Here is a 27,562-nt window from a genome sequence, read left to right on the forward strand (position 1 = left end):
CGGGGCCAGGAGGGGCGGCCTCCGCGGGGCGGGCGCGGGGCGGTGCGGTGGCGGCGGCGGCGGCGGGCGGCGCAGAGGGGACCCCTGGCCGGAAAAGCGCCAGCTCGCCGCGATGCCTGTGCGCCCCGGACGTCTGCTCCCGCCGCCGTCGGCCGGGCCGCTGGCCCCCGCTGTCACGCTGCTCCTGCTGCTGCTCCTGGGCCCCGGCGGCGGCGGGCGCGGGGGCGCCTGGGCCGAGGCGTCGGGGTCAGCGGACGCGACCCCAGAATCTGCCGGGGCCCCCGAGCTGGACCCGCATGCCAAGCACCTGTACACAGGCGAGATGTTCAAGCACGGCATCCGCAGCGCCGCGCACTTCGTCATGTTCTTCGCGCCCTGGTAACCGCGGCGGCCCGGCCGCACTTTGCACACCCGGGGGTGCGGGTGCGGGTGGGGATGCTGGGGGGGGGCCCGACGGAGGGGCACAGCGGACGGGCCCTGGGGCTCGGGGCGGGGAGGCAGGGTCCTGGGGGGCCAAGGTGCGGGCTGGGAGGGACTGTGGGTCCCAGGGGGGCTAGGGGCTCAAGATGTGGGCTTGCGGGCCTGGGGCACAAGCCGAACGAGGGTCCCTGGCCCCGGGGCCTGTGGACTCTGCGTTACGCGCGAGCACCGCGGACCTGGAGTTTTGGGGGCCCGGGGGCGCGGGCAATGCGGACTCCGAGTGGGCGGCGCGGGCCGGGGCGCCGGCGGCTGACGTGGCGCGAAGCGGCGGGGTGGTGCTAGGGGGCGGTCCCCGAGGGGAGAGCCGGGAAAAGGCCGCTCTGCTGTTTCTAGACATCCCCCTGCCCCCAGCCCTTGAGTTAAGGTTGAAAAGTAGGGTCGCTGCCCCGAGCCCAGAGCCAGCTCCCTCTGCGCCCCCAAGCTGGAGGCGCCCTGTGGACGCAGCGGCCTGAGCGCACGGCCGGGGCCCTGTCCACGTGGGCGGCGCTGGCAGAGGCTCTCGCGGCGCCGCTACCTGCGGTGTGGCCAGACCCGTGCAGTGGAGCTGCCCCCCTCTCCCCCACCAGCCAGGGGGAATCTTGCGGTCAGATTTTCCCTGCGTGTTACTGGCGCCGTGGGAGGGATATCCTAGGCAGAGAGCAGGATTCTGGGGACCCCTCTGCAGCTCCGAGTGGCCTGGGCTTGTGTTCCCCCACACCCCACCGCTCTGTGGACTCGTCATCTGGTAGCCCCAGGGAGAAGTCGCTGTGGCTCAGCTCTTGCCTGGGGGCGTTGTGCCTCTTGAAAGAGCTCTGTCATTCCCTAGAGCTGGAGAGACTCATTTAGATGTGGGAAAAGAGAAGATAGAGCAACTGGGAACAAACTTTTTCCTCCTGAACTCAGCGGAGGGTGTTAATGTGTTTTCACAGCTCATTTAGAGTTAAATCAACTGGGGGGCGAGGAGGGGAGGGGGCTTCCTCTGTGGCAGCTGTTCTTTATTAACAATTTAAGGAATGCTTTGTGTTTCTAGTTCCCAAGAACCAGCTCATTTGAGTAGTTGGAACTTTGGTGGGGGTGGGGCCCGGAAAATAATTTAGCACAAAATAATATTAAGTTACTCTGTGAAGTAGTCACAAAGTAACGAGTCCAGTTAAATCTAGTACTTAGTTGGAGCCTGTTTAATTAGAATAAATCGGTCGTTGAATGTGTGTGTGTGTGTGTGTGTGTGTGTATGTATGTATGTAAATATTGACACATGTACTGGGCCCAAGCAATACTGAGTTCTCAGTTTGGGGTGTTACCACCAGTTGCCTTGGTCGGAATGAGGGAGCATCTTTACACTTGGTATTATGTATCATTAAATTCCTCTTCCACTGTATGTGGTATGTAGACTTTTAGGTAGGTACTCTCAGGAAAAGTGACTTTTTAAACTGTCTCTCAAGCCTTCAAAATGTTTAGAGAAGCTGGATTCCTGCACATTTGGGACTGAAGTGGCCATATTTTGGTTAATATCATACTTCCCAGTCTCAGTGCCCCAGTAATTGAAAGCCCATTGGTGACTTGGTGTGGGACATGATGAAATGAAAACTTTGCTCTGTGTGTTTTTGCTCTGAACTTGAAAGCCCTAGTTTTTGTGATATCAGATCACAGCTCCCTGATGGCCAGTTTGGCCACTGAATGAGTCTGTTGAGTAGACCAAAGTTGAGCTACCTCTCTTCAAAGGCAGTGGCTTTGTTCTATAGCTTAGCCACACACTTAGTGAACTCAGCTGCTGCTCTAGCCTTAGGCGTCCCAGGGCAGAATTGTCAACTCCAGGACACCTGTGAACCTATCAGTTGCTAAGAAATGAACCGTTCTGAGAGATTATCTCACATGTAATCCGTGTCAGGCATGTTCTACGTACTGGAAATGCAGTGTGAAAAGCACACATACCTTCTTGTACATGTAACATCTCTGCTTGAATATAGCACTGGTTTTCCCCTCAGATACCTCCCAGAAAAGAGTTAATTATAATATGTTTGAGTCTCTTAATAAAAAGGATTTTCTTATCTAATCAAGATAGTGCTACTTAGGGAAAACACAATAGTTTGAAGCAAACCTTTTTTTTTTTTTTTTTGTCTTTAAAATTAGTATTTTTTAACCAGAACACTACTCAGTTCTGGCTTATGGATGTGCAAGAGATTGAACTTGTACCTTGAAGGCACAAGGCATGAAAGTCTCGCATAACTACTGTGCTATCACCCTGGCCCAAAGCAAGCATATATATATGTATGTATGTATATGTATATATATATATATGTATATATATATATATATATATATATATGTATGTATTTTGTAAGAAAAGACAGAGACATGCCAGAGCATTGCTCAGTTCTCGACTATGGTGCTAGGCATTGAACTTGGGACATGAGTTTGTCAGGCATGAAAATCTTTTACGTAACCATTATGCTGTCTCCCTAGCCCCAAAGCAAACTTTTTCAGTGATGCCATTTTTGTTAAATTGTCATGGGGGCCTTGCCTCTTCACCTGCTTTTTCAGATAGAAAGATACAACAGCACCAAAGCTTCCTCCAGTGTGACCGCGCCCAGCCTCGATCATGGGCTGCATGCATGACAAAGTAGGCACACTGCTCAGGTGAGCCATCTTGCCAGCCCTCACCTACCTTTTGACCACTTATTATTGAGGTCTTCTGCCAGAAAATGAGGCAAAGCTAATTTTATTGAGACTTTTTTTTGTAGAATAAACTCAGAGTTGCAAGTGTTAGCTGTTCTTGCAAGCTGACACTTTCAATGGCTCTTTATTAAGCTGAGCAGCAAGTAGCTGCATTGTAGGCACTTGTGTGCACTAAGGAGATGAGTAAAAAGTCACCTGTCCTATAATCTGGATGTGCTTAAAACAGCACACACAGAAGTAAAAGGCGGTGCTGCAGACAGCTGTTCAATTATAGATGGTGAGACTACTGTGTGACTATTTTCCCGTTTGTTGCCATTTTTTTTTTTTACTGTTGTTGTAGTTGTTGTTGTTATTGATGTCATCATTGTTAGATAGGATGGAGAGAAATGGGGAGAGGAGGGGAAGATGGGGAGAGAAAAATAGACACCTGCAGACCTACCTACTTCACCGCCTGTGAAGCGACTCTGCTGCAGGTGGGGAGCCAGGGGCTTGAACCAAGATTATGCCACTGGTCCTTGTGCTACCATCTGACTCCCCACTGTGTGACTCTACATATAAGTGGAGCCACTGAAAAATGCTGTGGAGAAATGTGAGCACTATTTCTAAGTTAATATATTATGTGATAAGTGAGTTAAATTGTTGCACAGAAGTTCATATGATATATACTATCGACATTTGAGTAGTTAAAAACTTCAAAGGTTGAGTGACCACTGACTTCTTCCCTACCTCTCATTGGAGAAGCAGCAGAGTAGATTGGAGGTTGAGAGGATGCCTTGCACATGCAGATGCATGATTATATAGTAAGAAGACCTAACTGTCGTATGCTTTACATTGGCTTGTTCTAGCCCTCCCCCGCCAAGAGAATTGGATCAGGCCTGCTAATTTCGTGGGCCCGCTTGGCCCCGCCCCGAAGGAACCCCGGGAGAGGGTTCCTGAGTTGAGAGTAAGAGAGTTCCAGAGTTTCAGAGTACGAGAGTTCGAGAGTTCCCTTGGCAACATGCTGGTTTTGGTTATATATGTTTCTGTTCACCCCACACCCTTGATACTATAGTCATTTAGTTAAAAAGAAAAGGGGGAATTGTCGTATGCTTTACATTGGCTTGTTCTAGCCCTCCCCCTCCAAGAGAATTGGATGAGTCCTGTTAATTTCGCGGGCCTGCTTGGCCCCGCCCCAAGGGACCCTGGGAGAGGGTTCCGGAGTCCGAGAGTTCCTGAGTTCCCCAGTGACAGAGTTCCTGAGTTCCGGAGTTCGAGAGTGTGAGAGTGCGAGAGTTTCTGAGTTCGAGAGTAAGGGAGAGGGTTCCTGAGTTCCAGAGTAAGAGAGAGTGCTTGCGCCGCCGCAAAGAGACAGCAGAGTTCTGTTTGGTGATTAGTTTGTCTTAGTTTGTGAATCGTTGTTCCTGAATAAAGAAATACAGCTGCCCTGCCCAGCCGTTGTCTCCGCGTCTCTGTTACCCGCCGTGAAGCAAGCCCGGCCAGAGCCTCTGAAAATTTTAACAACACCTAACTAGACATAAAAGAGTAATTGCAGTAAGACGTGCTATGCCGCCACCAAAGTAGGGAGTTTTGGAAGGCTTTTCAGAAGTGGAGAGAATGGGCTCCAGACCACCTGGACAATTGGGCTGACTTCTTAGATAAATTGATATCCACCCTACAGCCCTAAACCTGAAGGCAAGTAGGAGCGAGTCAGGTGGCTTTCAGAGCAATGTATCAGAACATCTGCTGTTTCCCAAGGGCCAATTCTGGGCCCTTTCAGAAAGCCACAACTACCATAGCAGGGGTCAGGGCAGACTCTGGTGAATGTGAGAACATGGGGCTGAAGGTTGCAGACCAGATCTAGGGATATCTGGCCCCCTCCTCTGGCTAGTCTTAGATTTCATGCCAAGAACAAAGCAAGCAGGGGGTGAGACTGTGTAGGGGCTGGACCTGTTTTTTGCAGGGGATGTTACCTGATGGAAGGGTGATGAGGTGGGCAGTAGCTGCCTGTACTTAGGGGTCCTCTCTTCTCTCCGTCATAGGTGTGGTCACTGCCAGAGACTACAGCCCACCTGGAATGACCTGGGAGACAAGTACAACAACATGGAAGACGCCAAAGTCTACGTGGCTAAAGTCGACTGTACGGCCGACTCTGAAGTGTGCTCTGCCCAGGGGGTGCGAGGATACCCCACGTAAGTGTCCTTCCTGGCTTCTCACACCTTCTGGCCAGCTGCCTCTGTCCTGAAAAGGTGCAGAGGGAGCTAAGGGTTGTCTCCTTTGCTGTCCTGGGAGTAAAGAGATGCTGTGTTGAGGCAGGTAGTTCTAGATTGTAAGGGTCTGGCAGTGAAAGTCTGTTGGTGCTTCCTGTACTTGCTTTGGGAAGAAGCTTTTAATCAGTCAGCACTGGAGCTCCTGTTTATGATCACAGAGAATGTGTTTGTGAGACAAATGCATGAGGTCTCCAGAAGTTCCCATCACTGTACGCACAAGGACATTTGCATGCCAAGTACAGACTTGTTACTAATTTTTGTTGGACATTTTGGTCACTGGTACTCGTGAGCATCCTTCTCTGTTTGACCAGCACAGGGCTGTTTTCCACTAGTAAAAAGGAATCAGACAAGAGGACAGCAATTCTGACAATTCTTACTCCTGTGAGGGTTACATATTTTTAATTTTAAGTCTTTTTTTTTTAAGGGTTTTTAGTTTTAAGAAATAGGAAGTGAAAGCCAGTGAGAGAAGGGGCTCATTAGAGGCTGTGGGGATTCACCTTGGGGTCAGGGAACCTGTTACTACTTTGTGTTCTGCTCTGGTTCTGGGAGTAGCTGTGGGGCCATAGTGCTGGGTTCAGCAGGTTGGCGGTGGCCATTCCTAGACAGATCTCTCAGTAGAGGCAGGATTTATAGGAGGATGCAGCCCCTGCAGACCACAGAGGAAGGTATCTCTACACTTCATAAAAGGGAAGATGCTGTCTTTCTTTCTTTCTTTCTTTCTTTCTTTCTTTCTTTCTTTCTTTCTTTCTTTTTTCTTCATATTTTTATTTTATTTATAAAAAGGAGACACAGACAAAAACCATAGGATAAGAGGGGTACAACTCTGCACAATTCCCACCACTGGAACTCCATCAGCTGGGGCCCTAGTTGGGGAGTCCTGAGATTCCCGAACAGATATGATGTGCCTAGACCTCGAGTAAATCCCTCTCTCCACTGTTACCTGAAGACGCTCTTTCTAGGACAGAAGAATGGGGGGGGGGTAACCACTGTGTCCCCCAAATATTTGTGTGAGCAGATGAACTGAAGTCAGTTTGTGGAAAACCTTATCTTCAGACCTGTGAGGCAGCATAATAAAAGTGAAAGTCAGTCTGAACTGGAGCCTGGGGTCACAGCCTGAATCCTCATTCTACCATTGACTTCTCAGCAGCTGTGAGCATATTGTAGGCTGCTGGTCCCCCTCCGCTGCTAGCCCCATAACGGCTATGTGAATTGATGTATAGGGGCTAAAGCTGTGGTCAGTGAGTGCCGGGGCCCAGTGAGAAGAGGAGAAGCCCACCTTTGCAAGGCATGGGGAAGGGGCATAGGCGATTAACTGTGGTGTCTATTTTGCATGTGGTTACGCACACCACACATGTGCCATAGGAAGGTGGGACAAACTGGTGACAACTATGAGGGATGGTAAAACAGGCATTGGCAGACTGAACCAGTCTGTGGGAGCCCTGGCTGCAGCATCTGTTACTACACAGTGCTAGCTCAGTGTGGGCTCTGTGTCCTGGCGTTTATTTTAAAAAAGTCCTCTTCCCAGGAAATGTTGTCCCTGAATTTGCACTCCTATAAGAACTAAAGTGAACTCTACACCTGCATGTGCTTTGGGAAGCACCGTACAGCTCGCACAGGTGCCCAGGGGCAGACCTTTGTTTCTGAGTGTGGGTGGCAGAGTGTACTGCTAAGATGTGGTTATGTTCAGGCATTGTAGACTCACTGTGTGAGCCTTCACTTTTCAGAATGGACTTCTCTGTCGTGGTGAGGCAGGCCAGGCGATGTGTGGGTTGGGCTATCAGAAATCCATCATGAGGGATGCCAGTACCTCAGCTCCTATGTCACTCCACACCATTAACTTGAGTGGAGAACTGGAAAGGGAGGCTGTTGCCCTCAGAGATGGCAGCAGTGCAGAAAATGTGTGGGGTCTTCCTATTGGGCTAGCACAGAATCTTTACCATGTGGGAAAACACAAGAAGGCAAGGGTTGAAGGAGGTCTGCTGGGACTGTCATAGGAGAGGAATGAGGTCCTCAAATCTACAGATATGACTGGGAACAGGAGGTGTATTCCCTCACAGTGCTGGAAAGTCAAAGTCTGAAATCAAGGCACTAGCAGAACACAAGCTCTCTGGAACCTACAGGGGACTTCTTCATGGCCTCATCTTACCTTATGGTGCTTGCTAACAATCTTTGATGCTCCTTGCCTTGTAGATGCATCTCTCCAAACCCATCTTCACATAGTCTTGTGTGTGTGTGTGTGTGTGTGTGTGTGTGTGTGTGTGTGTGTGTGTATGTTACTCTCTGAGTCCATATTTTCCTTTTTTATTAGGATACTAGCCATTTTAATTAAGCAGCCTCATTTTAGCATAACTGTCTTTGAACAATCATTTTTCTAAATAAGGGCACATTCTGAGGCTGGGGATTAGGACTCAAAAGCTCTGTTTTGGGAGACACAGTTCAGCCCTAATCACCTATTTGAAAGTAGCAGTCAGTGAGTGCTAGGGCCCAGTAAGAGTGAGAAGCAGAGCCTTAATCAGCTTTCTGCAGGAAAGCTCCTGAGTGGAGGTGTATGTGATTTCCATAAAAGAGAAATCACCAGGAAGAGCAATGTCCATGTGATGGTTTGTGACAGTAGAAAAGTTTGGGGGCTTTACTTTGGGCTTGCAGCCATAGTTTGTCTCCCCCACCCCTGAATTGGGTCCTCCTTCTCCTCCTCCATCTCTGAATATGGCAGAAATTGAAGTCAGATAAGACAAAAGAGCTGGTGGAAGCTCATTCTGTTGCTCATCTATGTGAATGGCGGAAAGAGTCTACGGTTTTAGCAGGTTGGAAAGAGAAGAGATTGAAAAGATTTTGCTTAAGCTAGGAAAGAAAGAAAGAAAAAAGCCTCACTATCTAGGTTTTACTATAGTTTAAGAAAGAACTGGAGGATGAGTTTGGCAACCCTGGTCCATTGTGCTAGTTGAAGACCCTCTCAGATTCCTTTGGGCCATCTGTGGGGGTGGGTAGAAAGATCTAGGTTTCTTTCAGTCTCACACTTGCCAGGACCTCCAGAGGCCCCTTGGTGAATATGGCATGCATGCAAAACTATGCCATCTGACTTTGGAGTTGCTTTTAGTGTTCAGCTGCTTGAAGTAATGAAATGTTCTTGCTAAATCCAGTTCTCCTTGAACTTTCTGTTACGGTCCTAAAAGTACATTGTGCTATTGCCGGGAGGCCAGTGGATATCCTTGGATGGAGGCTGATTAGAAATGTCCCTTAAGAGTGAGTATCCAGGCACTCATTTCTGCACACAGCTAGCATGCTGTCTAAACTAAACACTTAATCCAGCCAGCTCCTCCTTTTTCTGTCTCTGAGACTTGGGTTCAAGGCCTTGAGGCTCGTCAAACCTTCAGTCAGTTCCCTGTGTTGACCTCTTACCTTCTGGTAATGAATGTCTGACATTTTTAGATAAGCCTACTATAGACTGTGAGATATAGGGGGAAATGGGGGCCTTCCAAGGAGAAATCTCATCTGTATTTTCTGTCCTGTCAGTAGTTAACTCTTCCTCTCCATCCTCCACATCTCTTCATTCTGTCCACTCCCCTCTTAGAGTTTGCTCAGACATGGTCTTCCAGTGGTAGAGACCAGAGTGTTCCTCTGCCATTGTTTTTGCTCACCTGCACTGCAGGAGGACTGTGTCCTGTCTGCAGAGGCCTTGGAGACCAATACATGTGGAAAAATAACATGTTCCTTCTCCTGATAAGTGAATGTCAAAGCTATCTTGAGGGTGAGGAACTCCAGTTCTCCCCATTGCTGGAAATGCTAACTTTGTGGGAGTCTTAACACCTCACCAGGCAGCCTTGAAATACATATATTGCAACCATGTTCCAGCTCTTGCAGTTACTTTATAGAACTATGATCTATAACTACTAAAGTCTGGGCAGGAAAAGGGAACCTCCCAGTGGGGAAGCCTAGAACCTGGCACAGGGAGTCTTGTGGCCTGGCCTTGAACGCCACTCTAGGCCTCACCACTGCTTCAACTGACCTTGTCTCAGTGAAGTTAGAAGCTGAAAAGACTTAGTTTCTTACACATTATTTTCTCTACCATTAAAAGGTGTTTTTTTGTTGTTGTTGTTGTTTATTAATAAGAGGGAGAGAGAACCAGAGCATCACTCTAGCACTTGTGGTACCAGGGATCCAACTCAAGACCTCATGCTTGAGAGTCCAGTGTTTTAGTCACTGCACACACATACCCCAGGCCTCTTTCTTCACCTTTTGTGAGAGAGACCTGTGCCTAGCCATGACACTGAACTTGTACAGCTTGCTTCCTGGAAGGATTGGGGGTGGGGGGTGTTAGCTTGCTTGATGATAGGCAGTGGAACTGATCTTAATTCTTTGCTCCTTTTTTAGCTTGAAGTTCTTCAAACCTGGCCAGGAAGCTGTGAAGTACCAGGGCCCACGTGACTTCCAAACCTTGGAGAACTGGATGCTGCAGACACTCAACCAGGAGCCTGAGCCTGAGCCTGAGCCTGTAAGGGGGGCACAACTTTACCTTCCTCTTTCCCTTCTTTGTCATCCTCCCTCCTCCTGTCCTGTCCCTTTTACTCTTGCCTCTTTTCTCTTCCCTTTATCCCTCCTGCTCTCCCTTTTTAAAAAGAGGACAATCTAAGTGAATATAAGGCTACCATTAAAAAAAAAAAAAAGGTTAACATGGTAAAATGTATTTATTACTTTTTTTTTCTTTTTTTATTTCTTTATTGGGGAATTGATGTTTTATATTTGACAGTATTTGTTACTTTTTTTTTAAGGTTCATTTTACTTATTTCATGAGAGAGAGGTAGGGAGCAGAGTAGCACTATGGCATAGGTGGTGCCTGGGATCAGACTCCAGACCTCATCCTTGCAAGCTCAGAGCTCTACTACACTGCCAGCATCCAGGGCTGAAGGCTAGCCAGTCATTTTATAAAGGCATTCTTAGCATTTTTAGAACTTAGTGATATTTTAGGTAAAGATCACCCTTTTCCCCTTTCAGTTTCTTTGATTGTGCAAAATACAGCACATTTGTCAGCTTAGCCATTTCTAGAGTTTGGTGACACTAAGCACATTCATGCACAACCTCCTTAAACAGTCATATGTGACTGGAAAAAGATGAACTTCTTCTTAGCTGTCACCAGGGCTTTTATCACTCTGAACCAAAATTTTATTTTTGGAGGGAGAGACAGAGACACTACAGCACTAAGTCTTCCTCCAGGGTAATAAGGGCTGGACTGGAACCTGGATCATGCAAATGATAAAGCAGGCACACAGTCCAGATATCCAGCTGAGCTGTCTTGCCTGCCCAGGATCCTTAACATCATTATTATGAAACATAAGGGTAGGCACACTGTAGGAAGAGTAATGAAGGCTGCCTTGGTGAGGAGAATGAAGACGGAGGAGGGACCTTCCCCCAACTTATGTCATAAGATTCTGCCCTTTGGTTTTGTTTCACACACCCCCCCCAAAAAAAAAAACACATACAGGGGGGACTGTGAGGAAGTGTCCTCTCCCATTGCTATCACCCTGTCACCTTGTCACCCACACCCACATGTAAGGGCTCAGCTAATTGTAGAAATAACAACAATGTGTCTTATTATGAAAATTCAGTATATTAGCTATATATTGCAAACTGAACATTTTTTTCACTTTGGATTTTCTTTTTATTTCAAAGGAAATCTTTACTGATAGTATTCCTACATAGTTTAATACGTGCACTTTTGTATTTAGATAGGATTCCTTTAGATACACTTCACAACACACCCTCCCCAACCCCTCCCCATGCTATAGCAATAGGAGAAAACTTGCTATTTTTGACTTGTTAGTTTACATTTTATATTTACATGATTACTTCTATGTTTTTCTTGGAATGTTAGGATCATATAAACATGCTAAATATTATTTTTAAAAATTTTTTATGTTTATTTTCCCTTTTGTTGCCCTTTTTTATTGTTGTTGTTACTGATGTCATCATTGTTAGATAGGACAGATAGAAATCGAGAGAGGAGGGGAAGACAGAGAGGGGGAGAGAAAGATAGATGCCTACAGACTTGCTTCACCGCCTGTGAAGCGATTTCACTGCAGGTGGGGAGCCTGGGGCTTGAACCGGGATTCTTACTCCGGACCTTGCGCTTTGCACCACGTGCGCTTAACCTACTGTGCTACCGCCCGACTCCCATTCTTCTTCTAGCATTTGCCCTTCTTCCGTAGGCAGTTAACAGCATCAGGTTGAGCCTGATGTAAAGTTTCGAGACCTCCTTTGAATCTGGAGAGGTGGCAGTCGTTGACTATGTGGGTCATAGTCTGTCTGTAGCCGCATGCTCGGTATTATTAATGGTCCTATGCAGCTACATAATCTTACAAGGAGCCCATTTTAGATGTTCATTTAACTCTTCTGTTAATGAGCTAGAAATTTGTAATTTTTCTTATCATTCATTGAAGCTATAAAGGACACTTTTCTACTTCCCTGTAAGGTCATTAAAATTCCCAAAATAGCAAGGTGGACTTTTTATGTCATTTGATAAATATACCAGCTTGATTTTTGAGAATGTATCAACTCACATTGTCATAAGCAGGGTGAATGTCCCATTTCTGCAGTGTATTTGGATGGCCATATGGCGGTGCTTGTATATATAGTGTCTCTGTGCCCCTGTTATAGTGAGACAGCAGTGGTAATTCTTTTTTTATAATTTTGTGTTATTATTTATTTATTCCTTTTTGTTGCTCTTGTTGTTTTATTGTTGTAGTTATTGTTGTTGTTATTAATGCCATTGTTGTTGGATAGGACAGAGAGAAATGGAGAGGGGGGAGAGAAGGATAGACACCTGCAAACCTGCTTCACCACTTGTGAAGTGACTCCCCTGCAGGTGGGGAGCCAGGGGGCTTGAACTGGGATCCTCATTCCGGTCCTTGCCCTTTGCGCCACCTGCGCTTAACCCACTGCGCTACTGCCCGACTCTGGTAATTCTAGCTCTGGTAATTCTGTGAACCCTTTGTCTCCATAATGGTGAGATGCTCAGATTCCTGATAATGTTTTCTTAGTTCTTCAGTTAACCTTTCAGTGTGAAACACAAGTTACACATTTTATTTGGTGACAGTGCACTTCACTTTACACTCATGCTTTTTCTTTTCTTTATTTTTTAATTACCACCAGGGTTATCACTGGAGCCACCATTCCTGGTGGCCTTTTTTTTTTTTTTCCTTTTATTTGATAGTGCAGAAAGAAGTTGAGAGGGAAGTAGGAGATGGAGGGAGGATGGGGGCCTCTGCTCTACCACTTGTGAAGTTCCCCCCTAACAGGTAAGGACCAGGATGCTACCCCTTGGTCCCAGATTCATGCTTTGCATTAGCACTGAATTAACACAATGCTAGATGTAACCTCACATGTCTGAAAAATCTTGACCAGCAGCAGAAAAGAGACCTGTGATGCTATATTGTGGTGATTCAATACTTTGTAGCCTTTAATAACAGCATAGATTCACTTAGTGCTATATTGTGGTGATTCAATACTTTGTAGCCTTAATAACAGCATGGATTCGTAGGAGCTGCCAGATCATGAGCTATGCACACATCTCTGTCATAATGGTGCTTCTGTGTCTTCTTCCTCTGGTTTGCCAACTCCGTAGTTGTACTTCCATAGACTCTCTGCCTGGCTGCTGCCTGGTGCTGGAAAGCTGCAGGTATTACATGGGTCCCAGGTGCAGATGGAAGGGAGTCCCTGGCCCTGGGTGTGCTTTTCCCACACTGTATCTGTATCATATCTTTCCGCCCCAGCATCACCATCACCTGAGTTCCCTGTCTCCTGCTTTCTGTCAGTGTCTGTGTGAGAGCCCTGTCCCTGCCCGAGGGACTCTTACTTTTTAAAATTATTTTTAAAATTTGCTTCCCTCTCCCCTTTTTGTTGCCCTTTTTTTTTTTTTTAATTGTTGTTGTTGATATCCTCGTTGTTGGATAGGAGAGAGAGAAATCTAGAGAGGAGGGAAAGACAGGGAGAGAAAGACAGATACCTGAAGACCTGCTTCACTGCCTATGAATCATCTCCCTTGCAGGTGAGGGACTCGGGGGCTCGGCTGGTTCTTGTGCTTCTCACTACTGCCTGGGACCGTTCCTTTTTTAAGAGACCCCTGGGACTCTTCCTTTTTCTATTTCATTTCCTCTGCATTTCAGTGCTTTGGACCTTATTTGCCCTACATGAAATCTTGAGCCCTCTCAGATGGGGACAAAGGGGCTGTTCGGTGAAGAGCATCCTTCTCCTTATCTGCTCTGTTGATTGGGTTTGGGAGCCACAAAGGATAAGCTGGATCAAATATAGGTTTGCCTTTGCCCTGCATGTGGGTTCTGGAACATTCCCTAGAGTGAGGGGGAGGGGCCTGTCTGGATGTCTTGAGGCCTTGAGCTCACCTCAGTTTCCCTCAACATCACCCACATGGGATGGTGTATGTGTGTGTGTGTTTAGGGGAAGAACTGCAGAAAGTTCTAAATAACAGACCCTTCAGTGATGCTTTTGTTCCCTCTTTGCAGGCTCCAGAGCTAGAAGCTGAAGTACCCCAGCCCCCCGAGCGTAGGCAAGGGCTGTACGAGCTGGCTGCCAATAACTTTGAGCTGCACGTGGCACAAGGTACAGGACGGGCTCCTGGGGGCTGTACCCTCAGACCATCATGACACCACCCCTTCTGAACCCACAGCACAGTGTTTCTGCCTCTCAGGAAAATTCTTCTTCCTCTTCTGTCTTCAGGAAATGCCTGTTTTAATACCAAGCAAAAGCCCTTAGGGTGCAAATGGGGATCCAAGAGTGGACACTTGGTTTGTACACATGGCTCTTCAGATTAGAAAGTGCTTTTTATATCCATATTAACATATTCTTAGTGGACTTGTAAAATAACTCACTTGCTTAATGTGTTTTGCCACATGCAGGATCCACGTTTGAACCCAGCCCCCACTGCCTTGGTCTATACATCTGTACATACACATATGTATAGAGCAAATCAGAATCAAGCTTTTGTTCTCAGTTTAAGTGAGGATTTTGTGGGATCACTATAAAGTGGGAATCAGGTTTGGTGTTCTGTACCGCTAAAATATTTTTTATCCCACATAGATTTGCTTTATTAAACATTTGCTTTATTAAACATTTGCTATGTTGATGCTGAGGCTGGAACTCAGGACCTGCATACATAGGAAGTATGCACTCTACCAGTGAACTACAGCCCTCAGTCCCATCACAGATCAGCTTTGAAAATAGCTAAATGATTTCTCTACAATTTACGGATCCTCCTTTTTTTTTTCTCCCTTTTGATCCCCTTCACGTGTTTTTCTTGCCTGCCACCTCTACTTCTGGCAACTACTAATCTGTCATTTATAATATCTATGAGCTTGGTTTCTTTTCTTTTAGGATCTGCATATGGAATTATGTGGTGCTTGTCTTTCTCTGACTTATTACATTTGATTTATTGCCCTCAAGGTCTTAAGTTTTGCAAATGCACATCTATATTTTCCTTCTCTTTTATAACACTTCACTGTGTGTGTGTGTGTGTGTGTGTGTATACATACATACATACACACACACACACACACACACACCCCACAGATGATGTATGTGGGGATACTTGGGCGCAAGTATGGATTATTATTCATCCTGGGCCAGTTTTTTAAAATGTAATTGTTTTTATTTTTTAATTTTAGAAGGATAGGGAGAGATATCACAGCTTTGCTCCACCATCTGTGGAGTTTTTCAGTGGTGCTGTGGTGCTCTCATAAGTTCTTGTATATAAACCTATAGCCTTAAACACGATAAGGTGTGTGTGTCCTATTCATTGAACCATCTCCTGTCCCCTACTCTTATATTTTCTCTACCCATGCCTGGGCACATAGGGTGGTTCCATGTCTAAGCTATTGTGAGTACTGCCTTAGTGAACATAGGGATGCAGTTGTTTTTTCAAGTTAGTGTTTTCCTTTTCTTTGGATAAATAACCAAAAGTAGAAGTTCTGGTTCATATCATATTTTTTTTTTCCTTAAGATTACATTTATTTATGAGAGAGAAAGAGAACTAGACAGTACTCTGGTACATGTGCTACCAGAGATTGAACTTGGGACCTCATGCTTGAGTGTCCAAACTTTATTCACTTCCCAGGCCACTACTCATACAGTATTTGTATTTTGCATTTTTTGAGGAACCTCCAGACTTTTTTCCAGAATGGCTATACTAATTTATTTTTATTATTTTTTATTTCTAGTATTAGTGATTTAATAATGATTTATAAGATTGTGGGATAAGAGAAGTACAATTCCTACCACCAGAGTTCCATATCCCCTCCTCTCCATTGGAAGCTTTCCTATTCTTTATCCCTCTGGGAGTATGGAACAAAGATCTCTATGGGGTGAAGAAGGTGGGACGTCTGGCTTCTGTAATTGCTTATCCACTGGATATGGGCAGTCAGTCTATACCCCCAGCTGGTTTCTGTCTTTCCTTAGTGGGGAAGGACTCTGGGGAGGTGGGGATCCCCAGGGAAGTCAGGTTGGCATCATGGTAGCACCTGTAACTTGGCTGAAAAGCATTAAGATACAAAGCAGAGCAAATTGTTTAATAATCAGGAACCTAAAAGTTAAGAACAGAGCAGATGAGATTTGGGGTCTTCATGTTGGAAGAAGCTAGGAAGTCTACTTTAGGTATATTCCAAGGGGCCTATGACTTTACTAATTTTTGCCTGAGCCCAACAGCTAGCATTCTTCTTCTTCTACTAGCATTTGCCCTTCTTCCGTAGCCAGTCAACAGCGTCAGGTTGAGCCTGATGTAAAGTTTCGAGACCTCCTTTGAATCTGGAGAGGTGGCAGTCGTTGACTATGTGGGTCATAGTCTGTCTGTAGCCGCAGGGGGGGCAGTTCGGGTCGTCTCTGGCTCCCCAGCGATGGAACATAGCGGCGCACCGGCCATGGCCTGCCTGTTCGATAGCGATTGAGGAGGGCCCAGTCATAACGTGCTAGGTCAAAGCTGGGTTGACGCTTGCAGGGGTCTGTGATGAGGTGTTTGTTCTTTACCTCAGCTGACTAGCATTGAGGTGGGCTAATAAAAGGCTTGTTTGGGAAGATGGTGCCGAGTTGGGAATAGGAATAGAAAGCTGGATCAGGGCAGAGGCTACACTAACTTATATTCCTTTTAACAGTACATTGCATTCTTGCCAACATTTGTTATTACTTGTTTTTGTTATAATGATCATTCTAACATGTGTGGGGTGATATCTCATTGTGGTTTGGGTTGGATTTCCCTGATATAACAGTGAGTGTTTTTTTCATGTGCTTGTGTTCATACATCATCTTTGGAACAATGTCTGTCCAGATCTTCAGATTGTGGTTTTGCTGTTTTATGCATTTTTTAATTTTCAAATCGACCCATTGTCAGGTACATTATTTTCAGTTATCTTCTCCATTCGGTAGGCTACCGTTTAATTTTTGTTGATGGGTCACTTTGCTATGCCAACTTTTTGGTTTAATGTGTTTCCATTTGTTTATTTTTGCTTGTGTTGATTTTGCTGTTAGATTGAAAAAGTCTTTGCCAAAACCAATGTCAAGGAACTTCCAGTTTTTCTAGGAGTTTCATGATAGCACGTCTTTTGCTCAACTCTTTATTCGCTTTCAGTTGATTTTTGTGTGTGGTGGAAGATGTAGTACTGAATCAGTACTTGCATTTGGCTAGTTAGCTTTCCCTAACATCATTGAAAACACTGTCTTGCTCCCATTTTCTATTCTTGACACCTTTGTCATAAATTCATGGACCAGATACTGAGGCATTTTTGATTCTGTCTTGTCTCATTGTCTCATTGATTTTATACTAACCCTATACTGTTTTGATTGCTATAGTTTTGTAGTACATATTGAAGTCAGGAAGCATGATGCCTCTAGTTTTGGTTTTCTCAAGACTACTTTGGCTATTGGGTTTTTTTTGTGGTCATGTTCAAATTTGGGGTGAATTGTTCTATTTCTGTGAAAAGCGCCACTGGAATTTTGCACTATCTGTAGATTGCTGTGTATAATGTGGGCATTTCAGCATCATTCATTCTTCCAATCCATGGACCTCTTTCCATTTATTTATTGAGCTTCTTTCAGTGATGCCTTATAGCTTTCAGCATACATTGTTTTTCTCATTCGTTAACTTGAGTCCATGTATCTTATATAAAAGGGGATTATTTCCTTTGTTTCTTTCTGCAAGTTTGCTATTAGTATGTGAGGATGCCACAGATTTTTGTATATTGATATTGTACCATGTAATTATTCTGAGAATGTAATTTATTTCATGAACTTTATTTTTAACATGTGGTTGTTTAGGTAGCTTATGTTACTTTTTTCTTTTTGGAATTTTTTTTTCCTTTTATTGTTGGATTAATGTTTTACAGTCACCAGTAGATACAATAGTTTGTACTTGCATAACATTTCTCAGTTTTCCACATAACAATATAACCCTCACTAGGTCCTCTGTCAAGAGAATGCAGTTTTTAAAATGAAATTTAGTGCTTTCTCTATTTGGTATGTCATTTGGAAGTTGTTCTACATCTTTGCCAATTCGGTTGCCTTTTATTTCTTTTTCTTGCCTGACTGATCTGGATAGGATTTTCAGTACCACATTGAATAAAAGCAAAAGTGGATGTCTTGCTATGGTGTCCTTTTCCCTGGATGTATCAACTATAAATTTGTCATATCAGGCCTTTACAACATTTGAATGGTTTTCTGTGCCTCCTTCATAGAATTTTAAAAATCTTAGAGTTGCTGAATTTTGCTGTGTAATTATCTGTGCTTGTTGAAATAATTTTTTTTTTGTTTATGTGGTGGAATTTGAATCTAGCCTGTGTCACTAAAATAAATACTACTTGATCATGGTGTATGATTTTAATGTACTATAGAAAAATGAAATCCCTTTGCTAGTATTTTTACATCTATGTTCATCAGGGATATTAACCTGTACTTTCCTTGTTTCTTTACTTGATTTTAGTATGAGTAATACTGACCTTATACAATGAGGTTTATTATTTTCTTTTTTTTTTTTTGAGCTGTAGGCAGTATCTCTTTATTCATGCAGGACGCAGCACAATCTAAGACGAGCTAAGCTAAACTCAAGTACCCAAGGTTTATTATTTTCTTGGATGAATTTGAGAAGGATTTTTTTTTTTTATGTTTGCTAGAATTCATCATTAGTCATCTGGTCTCAGATTTGTTTGTTGGGTGTTGTTTGATAACTGATTCAATCTCGTTATTAGTAATTGGTCTAGAACAGGACTACCTGACTTTTGTTTCCTATGAATTGGTAGGTGGATGTGACTTGAGACTTGTATTCAATTTCTATTTGATGTCTTTGTGGGGTGTGGGTAAGAATTTATAGCTGGTGGCTGGTGATATCTAAGAATTTATAGCTGGTGGCTGGTGATATCTCTCATGTTAGGATCACTGATTAGTTTCATTAGTTCACTGGGGATTGCCAAATACTGACACCCTAATGATAATAGCTCCTCTTCCTCTTACCCCTATTTTTTATCAAGAGAAACCTGCCCTCACTCATCACTTGGTTTTTGAGACCATATAGGAAAAATAGGATAAATGTTTTCCCTTTGTTGCCAGCTTTCCAGATGACAAGTTGATTCTCTTTTTGTCTTCCAAAAATTATGAGCCAAGTTTGTGTTGAGGATCAGTATTAACTCATGGGCATAGATAACAGAGAGTCACCTTTTATGGTTAAAAGGTCGTGCTAAGGATGTGGTCAGAATGGGGGGGGGATTCTCTGTCTCTGGTGAGGCATGGTCTCACTTTCTCTTTTCTTCCATCCTCCCTGTCTCAACTCGGCACCGGAAGGCAACCATTTTATCAAGTTCTTCGCTCCATGGTGTGGCCACTGCAAAGCTCTGGCTCCAACGTGGGAGCAGCTGGCTCTGGGCCTTGAACATTCAGAAACTGTCAAGATTGGCAAGGTAAGCAAAAGCTCTTATTAAACGGGAAATGGACCACCTTTTGCTGGATTAATTAACAGAGTATCTCATTCTTTATTCTGTGTGCAAACTCGCAAGCCTGATTTATTATTAATTCTGTTCACTTTGACACCTGATAATTCACTTCACTGTTACAGATGGCAGCCTGGTTTCCACTGTGCTGATTTTTCCACAGCCTGAGATAAATTATGGCTTTGGCATCTCTGTTTATTTAGAAGCTACCGCCAATTCTAAACTGGCTGCCCTGAGCTCTTTCTGCAGAGATAGTGTGTTGAGCAAAGAGAATATTCCCTGAATGTTCCTGGAGGCTGGCCACACTGATCTAACAGGAGCTCCTTCCTCAAGGACCCCTGGCTCTGCTCTCTGAGCTTACAGCAGACCAGCCCCAGGGGGTCCTGCCTGCATGCCTGCCTGCATGAGTCCAACGTCCTTTGCCTTTCCACAGAGAAGCCAAAAGTGGCATCTAAGGACTCTGTATTAGTGGCCTTTCTGGGACTGTCCAGAGGACTCTAATCCATGGTACCCACCAGACATCCTGCATCCATTTCCTTTTATAAGAGTCTTATTTTCTGTGTTGCCAAGGTGGTGGTTGGTATGCAGAGTAATGCTGCATAGCCAGAACTGTAGTTACACATAGCATGGGGCTATGGTCAGAAGCATAAATCTAGGTGTCTGGTATACTCAGCCTCCAACTTTGAATTTCTTCTTTGTGCCTCAGTCTACCTCTTTGCAAGTTGGAGACAAGAGCTAAGTATGTGGTAAGCATGTACACGAAAGTAGTATGTTTAGTCTGTTTGAAGCAAGTGCCTAGTGAATTTTTATTTCTGGTTAAATAGATTTTTCACTGTTATCCATCAAACACTCTCAAGCTGTACTGTATGTGATAATTTTTATAGTTACTGAGTATTTTATGGAATAATCATAATCTTTTTTTTTTTTTTTTTTTGCCTCCAGGGTTACTGCTGGGGCTCAGTGCCTGCACCATGAGTCCACTGCTCCTGGAGGCCATTTTTTCCCCTTTGTTGCCCTTGTTGTTGTAGCCTTGTTGTGGTTATTATTGTTATTGTTGATGTCATTCCTTGTTGGATAGGACAGAGAGAAATGGAGAGAAGAGGAGAAGACAGAGAGGGGAAGAGAAAGATAGGCACCTGCAGACCTACTTCAATGCCTGTAAAGCGACTCCCCTTCAGGTGGGGAGCCGGGGGCTTGAACCGGGATCTTTTAAGCCGGTCCTTGCGCTTTGTGCCATGTGCGCTTAACCCGCTGCACTACCGCCCAATCCCCATAATCCTAATCTTATCTTCCCCTTTCCTGGCTTGTTATGAAGTTTGATTTATGTACTAATAGTCTTCAGTGGAGACTAGTTTTGGTGTATGTCAGTAAGTTTCTTAAAAGGACCAGGCACAAGGAACTAGTTTTATGTGCATGTTTTTCATCTCTGAAAGACATGTAGCTAGGTTAAACAAGTCCCTAAAATTGTACCCCAGCAGAGGGAGATGGCACTTTGGTCATGGGCAAGGTATGCTAACACAGATTCTAGGGAGTTATGAAACTCCCATAGACAACAGCCTTATACCAATCAAACATGTCCCATAGACAACAGCCTTATGCCAATAAAATATGCCCTCAATAAAAAATTAGTTAGAAATAGAAATAAAGGTGCTTCCCATTTCAACTTGAGACTGAGGGGAAGAAAGAGTGAGCTGCCTGCAGCCTGCTCCAGCTTGGGTCCTCATGCATAGTAGTGTTTCATTGGTTGTGCCACCACCCGGCCTCCCATAGCTGATTTTAATGGCAATAGAACATCAAAAAGAAATGACTTGGGGTAAAACATTTCATGAAAATGTTGGACAAGCAGAACATAATGAAATATTATGGACATCTAAATGAAATTAAAAATATTAAGAGCTGTGATAGTTGGCAACGTGCGATGATAGAATCAAGGGCATATTATAATCTTAGCTGACCACTTTTCTGTCTTTCCTTCACTGCGTGACATATGTGCCAGTCTAAAGCGGACAACTTGCCCTTAGTGGTTTTTAAAGTGTGTGAACTTGATGTTCTGTGAGGGTCTCGGTCCCCAGTGGACTGCCCTCCAATGTTAGACTGACCGTCCCATTCCCATCAGCAGCCTGCTCACGGTAACCTGGTGCTTCTAAGAGGCTAGAAGTGTAAAGTGAGCTGCCCTACCTTGTCTCTAGTGTCAGCCTCTACTTGCTTCCTCTGCTTAGGTTGATTTGAAGTAGCTCTTCTAAAAATACTGCACTTTGCTGGCAGAGGTGCTGTGATCAGGAGCTTTAGAAGTTTTCTTTCTGTGTTTTGAGTCAGTGGTGCCTTTGGCCAGAAACCTGAGGAGGCGCCTGCAGTACTGACCGCAGCACTGACTGTATTTCAGGTGGACTGCACTCAGCACCACGAACTCTGCTCAGCCAACCAGGTCCGTGGCTACCCCACTCTCCTCTGGTTCCGGGATGGCAAAAAGGTGAGTGAGTGTTCAGCCCCTTCACCTGGTGGGAGCCAAGTGCCTGTCACCCCTGGAATGTTTTACCAGGTTGAAGGCAGCAAGAAATGCACAGTGGGACAGCAGGTCAATCATAGCTGGAGAGATTGGACTGGTGGAGAAATCTGTTAGTGCACTGTTTGGAAACATTTCAATGGACCAACATGCTCTAGGAAAAGGTTTTGCCCTTCTGTCTCAGCTTGTGGCCACGGCTCAGAAGCCTAGGGATGGACCCTGCCACTCATGCCCAATATGAGGTCATCACCTATGGAATTTGCTCTTGAAATATGATAGATACCAGTCACATGCGTGAGAGACATGTGCAGTGACTGGTGGGTGTGTGTATATGCTGTGTGTGTGGAGAAGCTGCCACGGCCCTCACACTAACAGCTCTGTTTCCACAGAGTGACCAGTACAAAGGGAAGCGGGATTTGGAGTCTCTCCGGGAGTATGTGGACACACAGCTGCAAGGCACAGATGGGGAAGCCTCTGAGACCAGGGGGACCCCAGAGAGCAGGCAGCCAACTGAGGCCCCTCTACTGGCTGCCCAACCTGTTGCTGACAAGGTAGGAAGAGCCCCATGAAAAGGCATTTCCTTCACATTTCTGGTAGAATGGCCATCTTGGCACAGGATAGCTCAAGTGGCCTGACCCACACTGGTTGTCACAGACCTTTTCTTGGAGTATTTTTCCATACTTGTGAGGGATGCAGACAAGGAAGACCTCCTGTTAAGAACCTAAAATGGATGAGGAAGGAGTCGGGGCTTGGTATCCATCTCTGGGTAACCATCATACTTCAGTATTTGTTGAAAAGCTCAGCTGCCCCTGGGATATTCCTGTCCTTGCTCATGACTTCTCTGGTCACCACAGAGGGTATGCTGGCCTACTTCATTTGTACGATGTGGGGCTTCACAGCCACTGGTCTTGTTTATCAAGTGTTTGCTGGGTTCAAGCACACCTGATTGCTTTCCTGTGATCCTGGAGGGCATGGGGTTTAGCGAGGGGACCCACAAGAACACACCGATGTCACAGGGCTGACTGTGCTAGGAATGTGGGGGTATTTTCTGGAGAGACCATTCAGGGGTCTGAGTTTCTCTATAATAAGCAGCCAGGAGAAGGGCCTACTCAGGTTTGGATTTAGAATGATGACCAGTCGCAGAAGGTTGAAAGGAAATGGAAAGCTGGTGCATTCAGCTATATAAACTGATGGGCTCCTGTTGGCACCGGGACAGGGACAGAGTGAGCCTGAGAAGCTCCTCTACAGATTGGCAGGAATGTGGGGGGTGTTGAGTCCTGGTGCACAGGGAGGTCAGGGTGGAGATGTCAAGAACAGTTAAATGTGTGCAGGACAAAATGCTTGTGCTGGTTGGGGAGGTGTGAATAATGTTCATGAGGAGTCAGTCACATGGGGTTTCCCAGGAGACTGCTTCAACATCTCACCAAGAACACAGGCCCATGTCAGCATAGTGCCATGGTCTTACCTGGGACTGGGGTCAAAAGGGGTATGTATGTCCTTATTCCTACATTCAGGGTATGGTGTCCAGTGCATGACTGCCACCACCCAAACCTCAGCACTTAATCCATTTAGAATTGGGAAATTACCAGAACCCACCCTCTTTATTCATGTGGGGTATCCTTAGGACTGGAGATTGTACGTCACTTGGGTGTGTGTTGACATTTTGGATTAAGGGACAATTTTATAAGTTGCTATGACCATATTAGGGGAGTGTGTGTCATAGTGGTTAAAAAGGTCATGCCAATAAGGAATAATTACACACTTAGATGTCTATTAATACTTTCTCCCCATCATAGTGACAACAGGTTTTGAACATAAGGATGGTAGTGTTCTCTGCTGACTGCTTTGCAGCCCTGTACATTCAATCATGTGATAAATCAGAGGTGTGATCACTTCTATTTAAATTCATAAATGGAAGTGTTAATATGTAGGCCCATGCTTTGCTGACTGTCCAGAGCTCTGTATGTGAATTAGTCAGAAAGGCTTGTGTGCTGATGTTAGAGGAGCAGATGGAATTCTGGGCCCCCTGAGTGACCTAGACTCACGGGGCAGAGTACAGTCTATGTCCCACCTGGTGAATCTAGCTTGTGAAATGACACTGGAATCATGGCTTCCTCTTCCTTCAGGGCACTGTGTTGGGACTTACTGAGAATAACTTCGATGACACCATTGCAGAAGGAATAACCTTCATCAAGTTTTATGCACCTTGGTAAGTCTCTATCAGTTATCCTTCTACACTGAATGTTGGAGGAAATTAAGAAATGGCATCATTAATGTTCCTTTGTGAACAGTTACTTATAGAGACTGAAGTTTCTTTTTAAGTCTAGTCTGCTTTGAGCAAAAATGGACCACCATGATGCCACTGGAAACTTATTTTCTGGTAACCACACTTTTCCAAATTGATTGGTATTTTGGGTTAAACCATTCCCCAGCTTTGTCTTTAAATGCTACAACAGAGCACTCTAGCACTGTCATTGGCAGTATGGTCACTTTGTTTCCTTTCTGGGGATGTAGGAATCATAGCAGAGATAGACCTGGTCAAGTCCACATAGTACCCCGCACGAGGATACTCTCTATTCAAGGGAAAGGGTTTAAAGGCAACCAGGCGGTGGCCTCTACACTCAACCCGAGTCACTGAAGCTTCTGGGAAACCATCAGTAGTCAGATTAACATGCTTTTATTTAAAAAATGACATTGTTTCCTGTTCCTCCTTGCTGTGGGTGGGGACAGCATGTAGAGCAGCTGGCACCAGGACCGCGCCCTGTCAGGTTATCTGAAATTGTTTGGGGGGGATAACCTGATGGTTCTGCAAATATCTGGGCATTGGCTACCGCAGCCAGAAGAAACAAGGCTTGCAGTGAAATTTAGGTGAGCAAGCCCAGCCCCTTGGTTTCGTCCTAGGTGCGGACATTGTAAGAACCTGGCTCCGACTTGGGAGGAACTCTCTAGAAAGGAATTCCCTGGTTTGGCAGAGGTCAAGATAGCCAAGGTGGACTGCACCGCTGAACGGAACATCTGCAACAAGTACTCGGTGGGTCTGGGGTAGCTGCAGACAGGGACCTGGGCAGCAAGTCTTCTCGTAGTGGTGGCATTTCAGGCTCTGCTATTTCAGGGTAGATAGGAACAGTGTGCAAGGACCCAAGTTCAAACCACTGGTCCCCACCTGCAGGGGTCTCTCTTCCTGATAATAAAATATTAATCATCAGGTATGCCTGGAGAGACCCCTAAAAATGAGACCTTTGCTCATGTTTCATTCAGTTGCTTTTGAGTTGTAAGCACAAATTAGGACTCTTCTAGGCTAACAATTGAGTTGACTTCTCATTAGAAGCTACCAGTTATTTTTGTGCTCTGATTTCCAAAGTCTTCACTGCTTTTTTGAGCGAGAATTACTCCCTCCCCCCAACCATGTGGCACAGGCAGTAACCCTAGATGCAGTCCTCAAGCGAGCCGTCTTGCCACGTGTGGAACCTTGACTTGAGCATAGCCGCTCCCCACACGGGAGGAAGCCTATGCTGTGCTTACACACTATACCTCCTGTTTCTCTAGAAACTTAGCCTACCAGGAGTGGTGTATTTATCCCAGCACTGAAAGAAATCTAGTTGAACATTGTGTATTAAGAGCTTTCTCTACATAGTGTGGTATCTTGGAGGCTTGCAGGAAGCTCAGGCCCTAACCTACCCCATGAGTTTACAAGGTGCGGAGTCACCTAACACATAGGAAATACTGAGAAGCTCTATTCTTTTTAATTGCATTGATTGGAAAGTGAATAAATGCCCAGTCATTTCTTTTTGGGGAGCATGTGTGTTCACACTTTCAATTTTCACTTAAAGGTACGGGGCTATCCCACGCTTCTGCTTTTCCGCGGAGGAGACAAAGTCAGTGAGCACAACGGAGGTCGAGACCTGGAGTCGCTACACCACTTTGTTCTGGGCCAAGCCAGGGACGAGCTGTAAACCTGGGTAGAAGCTGCTGCCTCTGCTAGTACCCCAGGAGCTAAGTCGTTCAGCAAGCTGAGGCTACAATTGTGGCATCTTCCTTGTGCGTGTCCTAAGCCAACACACGATCAGTTCTGGAATAAGTCTCTCTACATAAATGTAAAGCCCCTTTGCAAACTTAAGTATTTTCAGTGGCCAACTTTCCTCCCATTTTCTCAGTGAAATCTAAATGGTTACTTTGAGACTGAAAGAGTTAAGGAAAATCTAATTGCTGAACAATTTTTGGCTCCTGAGTGATTTTGGTAAAAGCATTATTCGGATGTGTAGTTTTTCAACCCTCAAGTGCTGAAAAGGTGGCAAAATTGATGAATTGGCTGGTCTGTAACTTGAAGCACGTTGAAAAAGCAAGCCCCTCTCACCTCTGATTCCTTCAGGGCCTCTCCTATCCCCCCAGGAGGTGTTAGCCATAAGGAAGGCAATGGTACTTGTCAGATCTGTTGCTACTGTTCAATGGACATTTCTGTTTCTCCTGGGGAGTGTTATCTTTTTAAGATTTGTTGTTCTGACCATTCCAGGGAGAGACTGGCTTCATTTGCCACTGGGGGCAGGAGGACTCAGTGAGCTTTCCTACTCCAAACTGGGAATGGAAGCAGCCATATTCTGTCCCTGACCATCCTTCTAGAGGCTTACTGGATTCTGTCTGCCTTCAAGGAGGTCAGACTTCTGTTGTTCAGACCAAAGACGGAAGTAGGCAGGGCTAATATAGGCCTTGCCACCATTGGTGCCACTGTCCATTTCATGCCATCCTGGTTATTCCTTTTGCCATTACCCTTAGAAATAAGTATCCACAGAACTAGACCCCCTTAAGATTCAGTTTGCCTCAAGTATTTCTGCCACAAAATCCCCCCACCTAGTTGGCTATAAGGTAGTTTTTGAGTATATAATGAGCAATAACATCTATTCAAGATACTTCCTTCTGCTGAAATTTCTTACCTCGTCACTGGTTACTAAGATGCATCTGAGTTAGTGTTGTGAGCCCTTCATGCTGTTCTCACATGTCACTGCTAGATGATCTGAAGCTCTATGGAAACTGTGGATCCAGTTCTTGATTGTCAAAGCTTTTGGTCTTTTCAGGGGAGTAGACTTAACATCAGAAGTCAACTCTTCACTGTCTTTCCACTCAGTGAAGCCATCAATCGATTCACTAACTGGGAGATATGCTAGCACTGCAGTGCACTTAATTTCTGTGTTAAATTCAGCATCTCAATAATTTTGGTGGAGGCAGCATTAAGGAACAAGCTATTGGACCTGATAACTGACACTTCCATTTGGCCAGGTGGCAAGGATCTATACTGACAGAGCATGCAGTCTTGCTTTATGCTCGCTCTTCACACTGCCAGTCAGTTTCATCAGCATATTTTCTACCCCATCCCTGTATGTACTTGTTACCACCCGATCCTGTTTGTTGAGGTTTAGACCCAACTATAATAGAAACCAAAATATCAACCAGTGATTTGCCTTACAGTCAGTTAATTATGCAGCAGAAATGCTTATGAAAGAAGTGAACAGGAATCTACTGGGCTTGCGGAGATACATACCTATGTATTCCTTGTCGTTGACCTGCTCATAATCACCTGTGTGTCCGGCACCCTCACCCACCTGCCATGCTCGGGGATACGGTCACTTGGCACAAAAAATTGGTGGTGAGAATCTTAGAAACAGACCACTGTCATCTGCAGCAGATGACAACAGAGCAGGATGGTGACCAGCCTC

At 45.1% G+C, this 27,562-nt stretch overlaps 1 protein-coding gene across 2 annotated transcripts; it reads left to right on the forward strand.

The window, feature by feature from the left end:
- TXNDC5 (thioredoxin domain containing 5) lies at nt 1–26,068 on the forward strand. Of its 2 annotated transcripts, none has more exons than XM_060189196.1 (10): nt 1–378; nt 5,154–5,303; nt 9,753–9,873; nt 13,895–13,991; nt 19,206–19,321; nt 21,735–21,821; nt 22,244–22,405; nt 23,981–24,063; nt 24,756–24,885; nt 25,685–26,068. In XM_060189196.1, exons 1-10 carry the CDS (start codon nt 113–115, stop codon nt 25,805–25,807), a joined length of 1,335 nt encoding a protein of 444 aa, XP_060045179.1. In that variant the 5' UTR covers nt 1–112; the 3' UTR covers nt 25,808–26,068. The 2 variants fall into 2 exon arrangements, with proteins under 2 accessions (XP_060045179.1, XP_060045181.1); XM_060189198.1 differs by having other exon boundaries at nt 2–378; nt 9,753–9,867.
- Nucleotides 26,069–27,562: the final 1,494 nt, after the last annotated feature.

Source organism: Erinaceus europaeus, chromosome 4 (genome assembly GCF_950295315.1).
Source record: "Erinaceus europaeus chromosome 4, mEriEur2.1, whole genome shotgun sequence".
NCBI lineage: Eukaryota > Metazoa > Chordata > Mammalia > Eulipotyphla > Erinaceidae > Erinaceus > Erinaceus europaeus.